General features: G+C 36.3%; 3 protein-coding genes and 1 long non-coding RNA gene across 9 annotated transcripts in view; 2 read left to right on the top strand and 2 right to left on the bottom strand.

Moving 5' to 3' along the window:
* Positions 1-903, bottom strand: part of Dnmt3 (DNA methyltransferase 3) — a 118,248-nt gene extending 117,345 nt beyond the window's left edge. Inside the window, exon 1 of the mRNA XM_083089833.1 lies at positions 664-903. Within this exon, the coding sequence (XP_082945959.1) occupies positions 664-733 (70 nt within the window). The 5' untranslated portion in view covers positions 734-903. The remainder of the gene's footprint in view (positions 1-663) is intronic.
* The window catches only part of Tdg (Thymine DNA glycosylase), a 108,672-nt gene extending 99,117 nt beyond the window's left edge, over positions 1-9,555 (top strand). For all 4 annotated transcript variants that reach the window (XM_083089864.1, XM_083089873.1, XM_083089855.1 and 1 more), the window contains 2 exons: positions 2,007-2,149; positions 2,456-9,555. In XM_083089864.1, the coding sequence (XP_082945990.1) occupies positions 2,007-2,149; positions 2,456-4,435 (2,123 nt within the window). In that variant the 3' untranslated portion in view covers positions 4,436-9,555. The remainder of the gene's footprint in view (positions 1-2,006; positions 2,150-2,455) is intronic.
* On the bottom strand, positions 6,532-14,187 carry LOC145966123 (uncharacterized). Of its 3 annotated transcripts, none has more exons than XR_014436966.1 (4): positions 11,632-11,732; positions 10,910-10,990; positions 10,214-10,521; positions 6,532-7,255 (listed from the first exon to the last, which is right to left on the bottom strand). It is a non-coding gene; the product is annotated as an uncharacterized LOC145966123 (long non-coding RNA). The 3 variants fall into 3 exon arrangements; XR_014436964.1 differs by lacking the exon at positions 11,632-11,732 and adding an exon at positions 11,074-11,174; XR_014436968.1 differs by lacking the exon at positions 11,632-11,732 and adding an exon at positions 13,738-14,187 and having other exon boundaries at positions 6,533-7,255.
* On the top strand, positions 11,864-14,063 carry Rpn7 (regulatory particle non-ATPase 7). Its single transcript, XM_083089923.1, has 5 exons — positions 11,864-12,116; positions 12,395-12,746; positions 12,821-13,149; positions 13,220-13,388; positions 13,751-14,063. The coding sequence occupies exons 1-5, from the start codon at positions 11,972-11,974 to the stop codon at positions 13,923-13,925; spliced, it is 1,170 nt and encodes a 389-aa protein (XP_082946049.1). The 5' UTR covers positions 11,864-11,971; the 3' UTR covers positions 13,926-14,063.
* Positions 14,188-17,180: the final 2,993 nt, after the last annotated feature.

Genomic DNA, 17,180 nt, shown 5'->3' with positions numbered 1-17,180 from the left:
TATGTGTGTGTTATGTATATACTTATATATAGAGTGTCCTAAAACGAGATTTAATTTTAAGAACAAGATTGTTGAGAAATCGATTTTCCGTCAATGTTATTTTTTACATCGATCGAGATTAGAAATTTACACGTTTTAAAAATGTCCTCTCTCTTGAATTTGTAAAATAATGAGTTCGCTCGTTTCTCTAGTCGCTCCCAGTTTTGTTGTCGTTACGCGCGCTAAATGAAATAAATACATATATATCGAGAGAAAAGTTTCACTGAAAATAAACACGTAATGCTCGTAAAATATAAACCGGTAGTTAGAGGTCAATGGGCTAGATTGAACAAACTGTGCTAACCGAGAGACTCTGCGCGATCTATTTTGGAGCGTATCTTTATTAATTACGTCACGAGGATAAGATAGAAAATCTATCCAGTATCGCCTTTGAGACAAACTTGCCTAAAACGGCATTAAATTCGTACAACGAGATATCGTGCTCCATTTCGATAACTTGGAGACGAGAGCTTATCATCGAGCGGCGAGTGAAAAAAATCGTTGGCGGCGCGTCTCGCGAAGAAAAATTCTATCGCGCGTCGCCATTTGTTCTCGTCTTCGTCACGCGTATCGCCGAAAAGGAGCGAGAAGGCGGCTCGTGGATCGTGATCGAAGGGTGCTCACCGTCTCGACGATCGTCGGTGTTTTGGAGCAGGGGGCGGTCTCCCTCCGCCGACGTCGGGCTCCGGAGCATCGCGTCCGAATAATCGCGCCCAGGTGGATTGTCGATCACAGCTTCCTCCACTTCGTCGTTAAACCGTAACGTTTTTTAACGGCACGATTTCACTCGCAGGTCGCGGCCATGCGTGCACTCGACGCGGGAAGCGGCAGTACTGCCAACTTAGGCGTTTAGTTCCTAAAGGCATATCGCAACATGCACCGTCCTGCCGAAAGCTGTGTGAACCCCATTATTCGAAACTGTCGCCCTGATATTAATTTCGATTCGTTCCACGATTAGACGAGTGTGTCGCGCGTTGATTTATATTAAAGAAATCGAAAATTCGAACAATCCAAGAAATGTCACGTTTGAATGAATATAACGAGTATTATATTATAGAGAGAAGCAATTGACTGCGAATACTCGACGAGAGAAAATAGAGCGCTAAATGCGTTCTCGTTACAATATTATTAAATACATTATTTTTAGCGTTTTCGCGCTGTTTTCATAGTCACGTAATTTACTCCGAAATTAATGTCTAATCTATAATAAATTGTACCCTGGATTATTTGTTAAGAGAATATTTAACAATCATTGAATTATTCACTCGCGCGTTCACTTCTCAATATTTTAATATTAAAATTGCGATTTACCTGTCTCACCGGAAATTCGTCGATGACATTAATGCGATATCCGGAGCATCGTATGTTCGATATTTCCTTTCTCCAAAATAAAAAATATTCGATAAATTAATATAAATCCGGAAGCGTAAAAGTGAACATGGAATAACGGAGTTGGACGCTTTACTCGCCGCTTGAAACGAAATTAGTGTACTCGCGGTATTTTCTTTTTGAGGTCTTCATCGATACGCTTATCAAATTAACCGACACATAAAAATTCAAAAATATGAGACGAATGACGGAATTATCATTATGCGATCGTGTAATCGAAAAATGCCGGGAATAAGATAGAGAGCATATTTTTAAACATGGAGTAAAAAAAGTTTGGAGTAGAAAAATTTGGAATAAAAAAAGAATTTTTTATAATTTTGATAAATGGCTCCTTAGCTTCTCTGCAATAATTACAATCACATCGGTACTTGTCGATATGATTACACAAAATTATTAGTACAAAATGTTTCGCTTTGCTCATTTTACATTATTCATAATTATTACGTTTTCTTCATATAATGACGTATAAAATTATTAATATTAATGACAATAAATCATTAATATTATTGAGAATAATAGGATTACTTTTAATATCAACGAGAGAGTACAAACGATATAATCATTGTTTTCATTTGCAGGTAGTCACATTCTGCTCGAGAAATTGCGAAAATACAAGCCAAAAATCGCCGTGTTCAACGGTAAACTCATATACGAGGTGTTCTCGGGAAAGAAGGAGTTTGGATTCGGAAGACAGCCTAATCTCGTCGACGGCACAAACACGGTAAAACAGCCGCTCTATATAAAAAATTCAAAATGTCCAAAGAAATTTCAAAAGATGGAAGATCTATAGAATATTTTTCGCCTATTGTACAAAATGTTAAAATCGATATAATTTCAATAAGAATTCGATAAAAATACTAATCTGATATTCCAATATTCATCACGAATAAATACATATAGAAATTTTCGCGTAGCGTCTCGACATGTGAAATTGTATCGATATCTATCTTATTAGACTATTTTATTAGATTGTGTGTGTGTGTGTGTTTAAAGTTCAAAATTCTCATTTCTCAATGTTGCGTTGCAGTACATGTGGGTGATGCCTTCGAGCAGCGCGAGGTGTGCCCAATTACCACGGGCTGCCGACAAGGTGCCATATTACGCGGCCCTGAAGAAGTTCCGCGACTATCTGAATGGCACGATCCCGCATCTGGATGAGTCGGACATCGTGTTCGCCGATTCGAAACTCAAGAAGAAGGATCACGAAGCGATCGAGGACAAGAAGCCGCTGTACGCTGACGACTTGCCCGATGGCGAGAACCGAATCACGGAGATCAACGGTGCGCTGGTGAAACAGGACTCGGGCCTGATACCCGGCAAGAAAAAGCGCGGCAGACCGAAGAAGATTAAGAACCCGGAAGATCAGCCGCCGCCGGATCCCGAGAAGCTGGACGCGAACGGGGAGGTCATCAAGAAGCGTCGCGGTCGCCCGAAGAAGATACATCAGCAGCAGAAGCAGTTGGAGCGGGAGAATCGCGAGAGGGAGCAACAGCAACAGCAGCAGCAACATCAGGCGATGGGTCATCTGAACGACTATGGCAACGCCGTGTCGAACTGCTTCTCACCGCCGTTGATGTCACCCCCGAAAGCTTTTGCGCACATGGCTCCGTATCCGCAACCACCGATGAACGATGGCTTTTACGGCCAGGGCATGAACGATAATAGCCCGTACAACATGAGCGCGAAACAGAGCCCGGTACACATGCACTATACCCAGAGTCCCAAGTCCTCTCAGTCCATGTCGCTGTCGTTTACGCATTCTGACCTGTCGTCGGAGATCAATACAGGAATATCGTCGGAGAACAATCTCGAGCCGTCGCCACTAACGTCGCCCAGCGTCGAACATCCAGACTTTGAGCCACCCACTAGCATGTCGCAGCAGAACATGGGTAACGACCATCGCCAGTACAATCCGGCCGGTGGGCCCGATCCAACCGGTCATCACGGTAGTCCCGGCACGCCGTCTCACAACGCCTATGCCAATTATATGGGCTACCACGATCAGACGCCGGAGGCGCATAATCCGCATCCGCATCAAACGACGCCGACGCCCCTCAGCCAGACCGCCGAAGACCACTCTCATCACTCGCATCCGACGCCGCCACATCCGCACACGCCTACGCATACGTCCATGTCACCGCACCATCCGCACGAGCAGTACGGCATCAAGAGGAATTCCGGCCAAGATGTGGCGTCCAAGAGTTTGAGCGATCTAGAATCCCTGGTCGATCAGATCCCGAGCATAGCCGACGGTGGCAGCCAGCGTCTACAGCACTCGCATCCGGGTATGCCAGGCGACGACGCTTTAGCGGAGAAGATGGATGCTCATCATCAGTCCTACATGTCCGGTTTCGGCGGCATGCCGGCCGGACCGACCGGGATGTCCAATTATAGTCCACCGTTACCGCCGGGTGGCGGAATCTATCCCAGCTCGCTGCATCACTCGCCAAACGACGGGGTTTACGGAAGTCTATACGGCATGAATGGTCGTCATCATCAGGAGTCTCAACAGCAGCAGCAACAACAGCAACAACAGCATCAACAACAGCAGCAGCAGCAGCACAGCAAATCTTACACGGTGGAGAATCTCGCGTCCAGTAATTACACCCCCAGCATGAATCATCCCGGTAACTCGTATCCCAACATCATACCCGGACCGCATTATCCAGTGCCGATGGGCTCCACCAACGGCTACCTGTTCGGCGGCCTCGAGTCCAGCCTGATGCAGCGAACCTACGGGATCGGCGGAATGAGCGGCATGAGCGGCATGCACCCGTCCGCCGCCCTCGGTCATCCGATGGCGGCTAACCCGTACCCGTACAACGGCTCATATTCGAGTTCCTTCGACGCTTATCCGGCACCACCGGCGGCGATACACGCGCCCAGCGCCAATTATCCCGGCTACGTCGGCGCGGCTGGCGCGGCGCCCACCACCACCACGTCGTCGTCCTACCTCGCACCATCGCATCACAGACCGCCGGTCGACCTCTCCTACGACGGTGTATGATAATCGATGTGAAGCACCGTATCGTTCACCATCCACCGACTATCATCGACCTTCAACGGCCCCCCCGCTCGGTCCCCGCCCCGCCTGCCGATCGCCTCCTGTTGCGATACCGCGCGTATGCCGCGCCGCGTTTATCTTTTCTACGTATTTTTACACATGTCTCTTAAGGCTCTCAACGTCGGGGTCGCACCGCCGCGTGTCGTCTCCCCGAATGCGTCGTCTCCCCCATCCTCGAATTGCAAACTCTCTTGCGACATGCTACTTGCGAGCAATTTGCGCGCGCTCTCTCGCTCTTTATCGATCTATGGTCTGTCTCTATCTTGCGATTTTCCCTTCTCTTTCTCTCCTTTGCTCTCTATCCGGCTCTACATACAAGATATCCCATAATGGGCGCAAATGAGAGAACATATAGACATTATTTCTTACAATATCCGGAAGATCTTTCTCTTTATTTAAAACATCGAGGTTCTAATGTCAATGATGAAATGTTCATTAAAATAAACATAATAAAAATTAATATAACGTTTATTTTATTATCATTAAAGCTTAGTTCCTAATATTATATATCGAATGTTTTAAATTTGGAAAGATTATATCATTGAAAAAATGTGATGAAGAATAACGCTATATATATATCTATAGTTTTTCTGTCAAATCTTCTGAGGTATTCGGTGCAACCATCGGTTTCTCGTTTTCTCTCATTTCTTTCTATTTACTTTTACTTTGTCTTGCCATCTCTCTCACATATTTCTTTTATCTCGCTTTCGATATACGATTACGTGAATAATTACGGGCGCGCGGCTCGGGAATGGGAAACTGCTCGTGAAACGCAACTATGGCGCACGCAACGAACGTAAGCCTCTGCTAGATTAGGTTCGCTGATCGCATTTTGTACCGATCCGACCGTTAAAATACTATACATACATCCCCCCCCACACACAAACACACATGAAACAAGTATATACCGATAACCGTGACGATAAACGGCGACCTTATTAACGCCGAGCAGATCGCGATTACAAATTCGGTCGACGTAGCCGAGGTCAGCCGAGCAAGTAATTGCGCGTTTTTCCCCATCGATCAACCGACATCAGCTAATCATCGCCGATTGATAAAGATCTTCGTCATTGAAATTGTATTGTCGCATTTTCATATTTTGATGAATACAAATGATATCGAGAACGAACAGGATATCCCGCATTCTAAATTAATTTGTTCGTCTTCGAAAGTCGATAGGATACAGCGAATTAGGTTTACGTATCGCGGTGCAAATAAAATAAAGCGTAAAGTTATCCAAAAAATTATCAGATATTGAAACGGATATAATTTCGATGAATTTAGATTTCGATACCAGAGATCACATATAAAAAAAATTATATTATTTATCGATTTATTCGTGATATTTGAACGAATACCATGAATATACGACAACGCGATATAGTCGCGATAAATTTTTTGTAATTTTTTTTTATGTAATGTTATTATATCGAGGATGAAACTCACCGAAATTATATCGGTTTTATCTTCGTGAGAAATACGCTAAAATTACGCAGTTGGAACGATGACACCGTTTGCTTACATATGTGTTTGTGTACTGCACCGCGATTTCCATTATTGTTGGCTTGTTATATTGTTACTATATTGCATGTTTGATTGATTGATTAGCACGCGTCTATCGCTGTGATTTAGATTGTGACGCGTTTTCATGTCGTCGAAATAGCTGTCTTGATGTTCTTCTCGAGAAATCTATTCTATTTCATATGACGACGCATAATATTATTTCTTAGAAGCAATATTCGCACCTCGATTTTACAATGCTCGGAAGAACCAAAGATTTTTTATGAGAAAATTAAAAAATATTTTATTGGTATCTCATTATGGTACAACCGAACAAAACATATTTACAGTCCTTTGTGAATGTGAAATTTTTAGCTCGATTAAGTTTGATTCCGTATGCAATATTCAGATGCATAATAATATGGATATCTATTCTATTCGATATGAGTCAATTGGCTTATAATACTTCATATAATAAAATAGATTATCCATTATTATACAATAGGTATTCCATTAATATCTTACTGGAATAATGGATATCTTAATGAAATAAAAATGCAGGTGTACTTTTGAAAAATTCAACATAATGAGCTACGATCAACAAAAACGACTTTTACGATTTTTACGATAATTTATAAACAAAATTAAAAAATTGCGTATTCTTTATTATAATTTTTCAATCTTTAATTTCATTTATAAATTCGTAAGGCAAACTTTTTTTTTAATTTTCTCAAGGTGCAAAATCTTCCGAACAAAATTAGTCCAAGTGTAAAAAGCGATAAGAGAAGTACATGAAAAATTACAGGCTCGTGTACAATTGGAATTACGAAACCCGGTTGTGAAATAACACATCTTCAAGTATATACATATATTCTCTGACGTTTCTACGGATTCGTGTTTGTCATTATACTAGTAACACAAGTCGAGAACGCGATCACCGATTAATCGTTTATATATTTTCGTGCTTGAGAATCATCATTGGTTACTTTTAAATGTTGCGTATCTACAGTTTACTCGGGCCGGACGTTTTTATTTTTCCGAATAAGAGATACGTGCTATTGTTTTTTCCGTTGTTTCTTGCTATTCACCGGAGAGTGTTCTATAATTTAAATATTACAATTTTTACTTTCATCCAAGCACTTTTATCGAATAATTATTCCAGCGAATATCGCACATTTCCTCTCTTTACTAGCAAAAGACGAGTATATTACGAGCCGCGCGTTGTCATTATGCTCGCCGCTCTCATGAGTTTTTCGTCAGCATCTTTAACAGAGTAAATATTAATCGTTATCGTCATTGTATCGTTAAGATTACTGCACATAGTAGAAAGAAGCTTAAGCCCGATTGCGCCGGTGTTTCTTTAATCACGGCACGGTCATGCTTTCATCAACGTTGGTCATATTTAACCGTAGTTTAATCCTTATCCGAGCAAATTATTTTTCCAAACTTATAGATATATTTATAGAAGAAATAATCGAATATTAATATGTGAAAGATATGCTACTGAAAATTTTTGTATTCTTAAAATCGCCATATAAACAATTTTGCATGAAAAGTCGTTGATTTATATAGATGTAACTTGAGAAATGTGCTAATTCGAATAATGTTCACTATTTCTCAAACTAATATTTCGAGAATATTTGTACATTAAAATTTCCATAGATATATCTGTTCGCGTCGTCTAAAGATGAGGAATAACTTATTTATCTCTTACGCCAACTAGGACTAGAAGGAGACAGAAAATCGATTAAACTAAGGTTGATATTAATCGATGTTAATATAGCCTAACCGGCCTTGTAAATGCGCGCGGGATAGAATCCGCCGACGATCGACCGAATTATTATAATCCGAGAACCTAAGTAAGATCGCCCGCGCAACCGGATGCCGAGCTTATTTAAATATAAGATGTATGCCCTAACGAGAGGCAGAACAAAAGAAAGAGACCACTTGGTGTACTTTGTTTAATCATACCGCCATCCACTTTCGTACCTCGCGCCCGCAACCAGCCATCACCGTTTCTCGTTACAACTCTGATTATTATTTATCGTTAAAACTCGATATCGCTGTGGAGTTACATATGTTACTGTCGTTATTAACATACTCGCGTTACGTTGTCTCGTTAATTATATTCTGTTATGCGTTTCGCATTGCCGAAAGTCACTATACATATATATATAAATATATACATATTAATACACGCGATTAATGAAAAACAAACACGTACGTGTACACAACATGTACGTGCATGCATACTTAGATACACGATGACACGTACATACATGCAGTCGTAATAGATATTATAGCTGGCATTAATCGACATCCTCTTTTGTCGCTGACCGACGCTGTAAAGTGACGCATCTGGCATGATTATAAATATATATACAGATATAAATATATAAATATATAAATATATATAGATATTATAAATAAACTATAAATATATTATATATTGATTATATATGTAAGGATAAGAGCGAGCAGCACACATTTATCTCGGGTGAAACCACCTAAAATGTGTCGAGACATTTAAGATAATGCACAGGGTATAGATGAGAGAATCGTTGATATAATAACTGATGTCTATATTATTATAGATGTTTCTTTCGTTCCGTCATCGGCCTCAAACACGCATAACGATCGCGAATCACGTACGATCGAAATTTATCGTAGTAGATGTTTTTCAAAAGTCCAGATCCCTCTTTTCCTTCCCCTCCTCTTCCCCGATTCCGAGCGGCGGCTAAGAATAATAGGTGTCATCGGTGTGTTAATCGCGCAACAACGTTCATCACAAATCGCAAAATGATGAAAAATGGTGAGAATTATATACTTGCGTTATATTCGTCGCCTGGTCTCGCTGCGACTGGCGGATCCGCCGTCACACTATTAATTAATTGACTCTTCGATTAATCAAATTAACTAACTGATTGTAAATTGATTGCTATATATTATAAGGACTTTACTATTAAGTATAAATATATATTATACAGATATAAAAGTGGATTCGCTGTTGAACGTGTCGAATAAACAAAGCAAAAAGAAAAAAAAGAAGAAAATCCAGGAGTAAGCGAGTAAGAGAGCTTGGGCCGGATTGCCGGCCTCCGACATATTTTTTAATCGCTTCGAACCTCTATTATTCTACCTAACTAATTAAACGTAACGGTGTATCTACGTGTGCGTCCGAACGATCAATGCCGATCCGCGAGGGATCATCGGATCATTCGTTCCGTCGACGTCGTCGATCGGTACGTTGCGTTCGGACTATCGAGATGTGTTCTGTATCGAATTAACGAATGTACTTCTCGAATATTCATCGCTATCCTACGAATAAATCGCGGGATAAGGAAGGGTGACGGATGCTCGACGATACCTTGCAAAAATTTCTGCTCCTTGCCGCCCGAACCTAACGAAGCCCACGCAGATCTCCAACGGACGTTATATATTGGGTGCTCACAGTGGATACCCGAGTATCCCGCAATATGTAAATCTGTATGTCTCTACCCGTACTACGATATTTTATGTGAAAAATGAATTGTTACAAATACATTACTGATATAACACCGAAATCATGGTATTCTTTACCCGAAGAAAATTTCTGCTAATTGTAAGTGTAGAACGCTCGATGCGGTCATTGGCAACTGTATTTCTGCTCTCCATCCCTTAATGCGATATATACGATCCTCTTATAACGACTTGGTGTGCAAGGAAACGTGTTCGCGCGCGTAATAGCGATGTTGAAAGCGATATTAAAGATATTGATGCTGCGGGATATTCGGAGGTCTGATAAATGCACTAATGAATATTCGATAAAAGTCTGCGTGTAAATTGATTTTTCGAGAAAAAAAGAAAAATTTTCAGTCATACGTGTATCGAAAAATAGATAGACGGATCATTTGAACCAAAAGCGAGAAAGCGTTTTGAAAGCGTGTACGCTCCAGAAATTTCTCTTATTCGAATCACAATCGCGCGAAAAATCCGACATCCTCGCCTATCATTTTCCGAGACTAATGTTTTAACGTTAATTCTCTAGACTACTACCGAGTCGATTAAGTAAATAAGAGGACAAAATTGTGCGTTTAACTAATTATTAAAGGATCATTAAGTGTAGCTAAATCCACTAAAGTGGACTAAAAGCTGTTGAACGTATGATGTGTGTTGTGTTTTAAAGGAAAATAATAAGAGTAAAATAACAAAAACAAAAGATATAACGATTACTTTGCATACCTTTGAGGCCGGCATGATGATGATCGTTTTAAATCGACAAGGTGGAAAGATGACGACGGTTACGTGGACCCTCGGCGGATTTATTTCGATCGAAAGACGAATTAGAGTTCGTGATTTTTTTATTCATCAGCTGTTTCTTACACACGATTTCAGCTGTCGGTCGAATCTCTCTCCTCCCGATTTGCATCAATTTGTTGTTCCTGATCTGGTGATCGTGAGCCAGAGAAAAAAACGACGAGAATGCATCGACATGCTCTTTTCGATCGCGCTTGAATCGATCGGTTGCTGTATTTTTATGACGGGAATTGCTGAAATTAAATGTCAGAGTAAAATTAAAATAATATTAATATACATCTTTCTGTGAGAAATTAAATGATTTTTATTTATTATATTAATAAATATGATTATTACGCAAATAATAAATATTGTGAAATTAGTGAGCATGAAAGCCATTGTTGTAACGACTTTTTGAATAATGAAAAAAGTAAATGCGTCTAAAGATTCAAAACATAGAATTGTCGGGAAAAAACTTAGAATTCAATTTTCGCCATATTTATAGGGGCTCTTTTTCACTAAGAAAAATCAAATAGAAAAAAATCCTTCTGTATTGCCATTCACGTATGGCGCCGATCGCTTCACACACGACATGAAAAAAATAAGAAAATTGATAACGAGAATATAAACGATCATACTTACGAATCACTGCGTTTTTTCTATGAGCCAATTTTCGCTGTTGTTGTTCCATGTATCTCATCATTAATTTCTCTTCTGTTATCGCTGTGAAAAAGGAAACAAAGAAAATAATAGTAAAGTCAACGAGAAAAGATTAGTGGCGCTTAAAAAAAAGAATTATAGAATACTTTGAGTCTTTATGCAAAATGGCAAACGGAATGAACCAAGTCGCATCTCTCGTGTAAGCAATTCTCTTGTAAATTTTAAATATTCTGTGGAGACAGACTTCTCTTTCTCTGGATTCATCTTAATCGAATCATTGGCAGTTTGTGTAAAAAAATTAAATAAAATAAATTAACTCGTTAAAATAAGCGAGATGCATTTATCATTCGAATGCGCCTCTCCTGTCCCTCTCACTTCGTTATTGTACGCGATAAAAAAATTATTTTAATAAGAACTAAGAGAAGAGGAAATCAAGGTTGTGATTTTCGATATTCAAAATTTGAGTGTCAAATATAGCAAGTTACTATTATTAAAAACTATATTATTCAAATACTATTATTTCAATATTATTTATATTACTATTACAATCTATATATTTAAACAACACAAAAAATCTAAAAGACATTTCAAAAATGTCTAAAAGAGATAATCTTTAGAAACACATTATATATCTAATATTATATATCAAATATTATTCTTAGGATGCAAGACTATTTTAATTAAAAGAATGAATGAACTCTTACTTGAAAAAAAGTTAAGAATTGCAAAAATTGTCTTCTCTCCCATATAATATAAAATATTTTCTTTTTATAATTAAAAATAAATCTTGCGCTTTTTATATATATAACAGTCTCGCCATGAGGGAAAATGGCTGGCGATAATTGGGCGCAAAAAATTCGGGGACAACGACGCCATCTTTCGAGATTAGTTTGAATTAAAAAAACATGGCTTCCGATGTTAGAATGCGAAATGTGCCGCATCAAGATGTTTTTTTTATCTATGCTTAAAGAGCCACACAGAAAAGTGTCAGCTCATTACAGCATTGGGAATTGGGAGTGTGTGTATTGTTGTTAAAAGTTCACAATGCCGTTGGAAAATTTGGAAGAGGAAGGTTTGGAGAAGAATCCGAACTTGGAATTGGCACAAACTAAATTCTTGCTGAGTCTTCCCGAGCACAAGGATGACCCTAATCTGAAAACGAAACTCCTGGATGCTATCAAAGCCGAAAGTGAGATTGCATCTTTTTCTCATCCATATTATATTATTTCTTTAACAACTTTATGTGATTTAAGAGCGTAATTTATATTATTCAATAAGTTTGCTGCTTTTCTTTTCACCTTGATTATTGAATATATTATTTGACATTGCTCCAAATATAACCTCTATGTCACATTGACTATCATTCATTAACTTCATTAACTATTTAATAATATAATTATCAAAAAATATAATTAATAATGTAATTATAAAATCAATCTCACAATCAAACAATGATATTTTCGATAGATATGGCTCCATTCTATGAAGAGGTATGTAAAAGCCTGGATTGGACAGTAGATGAAGCGCTTCTTTCAACAATGAAGGCACATAATGCGGAACAGTTGAAGATACATGATGATGCTATCGAGGATGCTGAGAAAAATTTGAGTGAAATGGAAGTTCGGGAAGCTAACTTAAAGAAATCTGAATATCTGTGTCGAATAGGCGATAAGGAAGGTGCAATCTTGGCATTTAGGAAAACTTACGACAAAACAGTATCATTAGGACATAGATTAGACATTGTGTTCCACAATATTAGAATTGGCTTGTTCTATCTGGATCATGATCATATTACGAGAAATATTGAAAAAGCTAAAAGGTTAGTAAAGGTGGAAAAAAAAATTTTGTCAATTGTAATTTTATAACAATTAATGTGTATTATCCATTTTAAAGTTTGATAGAAGAAGGTGGCGATTGGGACAGAAGAAACCGTTTGAAAGTCTATCAAGGAACATATTGTATAGCAGTTCGCAACTTCAAAGAAGCTGCAAATTTCTTTTTAGATACTATTAGCACGTTTACGAGTTATGAACTTATGGATTATAATACATTTGTGAGATACACTGTATACTTGAGCATGATAAGTCTACCACGTAATGAACTGAGAGATAAAATCATTAAGGGATCCGAAATATTAGAAGTTCTCCATAGTAATCAGGATGTCAAGGATTATTTGTTCTCGTTATATAATTGTCATTATGCAGATTTCTTCAAAAATCTTGGTAAATTAATGAAACTTAAATTTCTTTTTTCATATTGAGGAAACTTTATCATTATCAAAAATTGTTTCAGCACATGTTGAAGGATTGTTGCGCCGAGATTATCTAGTATTTCCGCATTATCGATATTACGTTCGAGAAATGCGAATACTCGCGTATACACAGTTATTGGAATCTTATCGATCTTTAACTCTTCAATATATGGCTGAAGCATTTGGTGTTACAGTAGAATACATCGATCAGTAAGTGTATAATGTACTATTATTTAATTTTATTATGTGTGTTATGTGTGTATGTTAACATTTAATGGACAGTCGCGTGAGACATTTGCATTTATTTAATCTTTTGCATTGGAATTATATCTTTCAGATGCTTTACTTTTCACAAGTCAATCATGATCAATTAATCAAGTGCATGAAACATGTTTGATACCTTTGAAACATATGTTTGAAAGATATAACTTCAATAAGAGATTAATATTATAGTTTTCAAAGTTATATATTGTTTTACATGTAGTTGTTTCTCATTTAATTTAAATTACGAAATTATACGTATAGAAAAACTTATTATATTTAAACTTGTATTACTTACTATTTTTTTACAGAGAATTATCACGCTTTATAGCAGCTGGCCGATTACACTGCAAAGTTGATCGAGTCGGAGGTGTAGTGGAGACGAATCGGCCAGACAGTAAGAATTGGCAATATCAGGCGATGGTAAAGCAAGGTGACCTTCTACTCAACAGGGTGCAGAAATTATCGCGCGTTATTAATATTTAATGTCATATATTAACATTAATACAGAAAATATATACTATTAACTTGAAATGATCAAGATCGATTATTTGGATCTTTACCATATATCTGTTTTAAAGAGCCTGTGTATTCAATTTTAGCATAAATTTTGTAATAAAGAAAGCTAGAAAAACTTGTGTTTGATTTTGTTTGACACAAGGTGTGTATACATACACAATATCTTTTGAATATACAATATTATTTATCTTTAACTTTATGAGTTGCCAATTAAGACTGATGCATATTTTATTGTAACAACTAGTGAAATGTTATTTCAAAAAATTTAAACAATATTGAAGGCACTTTTCAAAAGATCTCAAAACAAATATTATTACATAGTATTAATTGATCATTATAAAATCCCTAGTAAAAGAATTTAATATTTCATAATTGATATATTTTCTCTTGACTTAAATAAGAAATATTCAATAACAAATTTTTTAATGAATAATTCATAAAATGTATAAATTTACAATAAAAATCTGTTAAGAATGCATTACAATAGCATATATTTATTTACTTTTGCAGAATAAAAAATTTATGTTAACTATTGAATAAGTAAATACTTATTGAAGTAACCAGATTGCAGAATGTTATTCTTTTAAAAAGAAATTAATTTCAAGCAGCAGTATATCAATAAAAATAAATTTTATCGACATATTGCCAATTTTTGTCAAGTATAAAGACTCATAAGTTTTAACCAAATCCTTCAGATAATTAGTAAAAAGAATAATGATAGCAGATAACTGAAACCAGAAATACTCACTCTCTTAATGATAAAAAGCCACACAATACTTATAATTTATGTAATAATATTGATATATAAAACATCTTTTTGTATTTTTGGTTTTCATATTTTTAACATTAAACAAAATTCTCAAAAACATTTAATATAAATTGTTTAAGAAATTAAAGAAAATTTTTACACACACATATCTTTAATTCATCTTTATGAATATGAAAATTTTGATAAAAAGTTATGTGAAAAGCTCATAATAAATCACGCACGTAACCCAAGTCTAGATTTCAGACAATGAAAAAATAAGCTATTCAAATAATTAAAAATTTAATTAACGTAGATATCAAGATTCACTACAAACCTGAACGTTATCATTTCATCCACTTTAAATGCAGCAAGAGCTTTCCCGCTTCCCGTCTGATAAGATGTTACAGTCAGAGATAACGCAAATGCTGAGAAAGTCCGATCAACTGTTCGTAGCAACTGACTAAGGCTAAGGGCTCCTGCACACAGGACGCGGCAACGCTTGCCGCGCGGCGGAAGTCGACGCGAAAGCCAATCAGCAGATACATAACATCCACCGCGCGTCAAAGTTGAACTCAATCCAACTTTTGTATTGGCTATCGCGTCGGCTTCCCCCGCGCGGCAAGTGTTGCCGCGTCCTGTGTGCAGGAGCCCTAATATTACATTTGTCGTACGACAAATTTTTTAAGCATATTGATTGGCTGTGGGATAGAAAGTTTCTAAAGATTCAAAAAATTATTATCCCGCAGCCAATCAATGTGCTTAAAAATTTGTTGTACGACAAATGTAATATCGGCCTAATTCGTATTGACATTCATCTTAACCAATGACAATTGTGTCAAGATTGACCAATCGGGCCAAAGATTACTTTATCCCTATTGGACAATTAAATTCTTTCAGCATTTGTAGCATCAGAGAGAAGACTGAGAGATGTCATGGCCTGCTTATAGGTGATCCCTGAAAGCGATACTCCCTCTATGGACATTGAAAACGTGGACATGAACTACAAAGCCAATGTCCAAAGTGAATGTTCTCAGAGGGTAATATATAATGTGCACAATTTCTGGTTTTGTTCCGTGCTATATGAACAAAATGCCGGTAGTACCAGTGCTGTATAACAAGATACTTATGTATGTGAAATTGATAGTAAATACATTATTCAATCGCCAAAGATACTGTAATATTCAAAGATGAAATAAATATTTTTCTATATTCATTGTCATATTTATATTTTTTTATGTATACAAAACACAAAATGCCTGCTGTGAGATAAAAACATTTTTAACCGTATTTCTATAAATCTTCTTAATTAGCAGTAAACTGATCTTTGATATTTATCAATCATCTTTTTAATTATTTAAAAATTTAATTATTAATACATGTATAGAATTTGTCAAATTAATCACTGATTCTTCTAAAGTTTTTATAATTAAGACTCGAAAAATATAGACGTTGCAAAATATTTTAAGTCTCTTCCCTTATATAAAATATAAAGAATTCATATATTCTATTTTAATATAGCTAACATTATTTTTATATATTCTTATTATAATTTTCATACCAACATAATATTTTTATGCTTAATATAATATTTTTATGCATAATATTTTTATGCTAAATACATATTACAAAATATATGACAAAATATAATACAAATTTAATATAAAATATAATTCGAAATTTAATACAAAATAATTTATTACATGGAATAATTCATTACACGAAAATGTCCAAAATATACGTATAATATAAAATTTACTAAAAATTTTTACATAGTCCAGACGAGACTGATCAGCGAAAATTAATTACGCGAAATTTATTATTAATAATAGATATGCAATAATAGAATTTAATAAGTTTTATATAACGTAAATAATCGTGATCAAAAGAGTCATTAATAAAATTATTGATCGTTTCTTCGATTGTAAAAGAAAGTATTTGCATTACTGGCGCATTTTGTATAGATTATCAAAGGAAATATTCAAAATGAAAAGATAGAATAAACTTCGAAATCAACAATTAAATTACTAAATAAATCGCGATTTAAAATTCGCGAGAAAACGCGACGAATAAATAAATCGACAATAATCGGAATATTCGCGCGATTGCGAGATACGCATAATTTTTATAATATGATAATCTAAACTATCAATAGACACGCGTGCGATATAATTATTATCACAAAAATGATGACAAACGAAGATATTTTGGCAAACATTTGTGATCCGTATTGTTTATGAACATAAAATTCACTGTCCGATTTATTTGCGATTAATACGCGACTTTATATAAATTTCACGATTGAGAATAAAATACATATCCTATTTCGCGCATGATTAGCTGAATAAGATGAAATGAGCTCTATAAACTTTAAAATATAATTAAAAATCGCGTTGTAACTACGTATAATAGAAAATAACAGAACGAATTATTTTCAAAGTCCCTCTAATAATCGATGTAATTGTAGAGTTTAATAA

This window comes from Camponotus vicinus, unplaced genomic scaffold (genome assembly GCF_025532165.1).
Source record: "Camponotus vicinus isolate PSW18456_S1 unplaced genomic scaffold, iyCamVici1.0 SCAF_1, whole genome shotgun sequence".
Taxonomy (NCBI): Eukaryota; Metazoa; Arthropoda; class Insecta; order Hymenoptera; family Formicidae; genus Camponotus; species Camponotus vicinus.
Note: the sequence above shows the minus strand (reverse complement) of the source record. Positions and strands in the feature narration are given on the sequence as shown.

What these genes read in the sequence shown, in the direction of transcription:
- Rpn7 (XM_083089923.1), top strand. Translation starts at nt 11,972, where the DNA reads ATGCCGTTGGAAAATTTGGAAGAGGAAGGTTTGGAGAAGAATCCGAAC. An exon ending in AGATTTCTTCAAAAATCTTG is followed by an intron (nt 13,150 to 13,219) that starts GTAAATTAATGA and finishes AAATTGTTTCAG; the next exon opens with CACATGTTGAAGGATTGTTG. An exon ending in ACAGTAGAATACATCGATCA is followed by an intron (nt 13,389 to 13,750) that starts GTAAGTGTATAA and finishes ATTTTTTTACAG; the next exon opens with AGAATTATCACGCTTTATAG.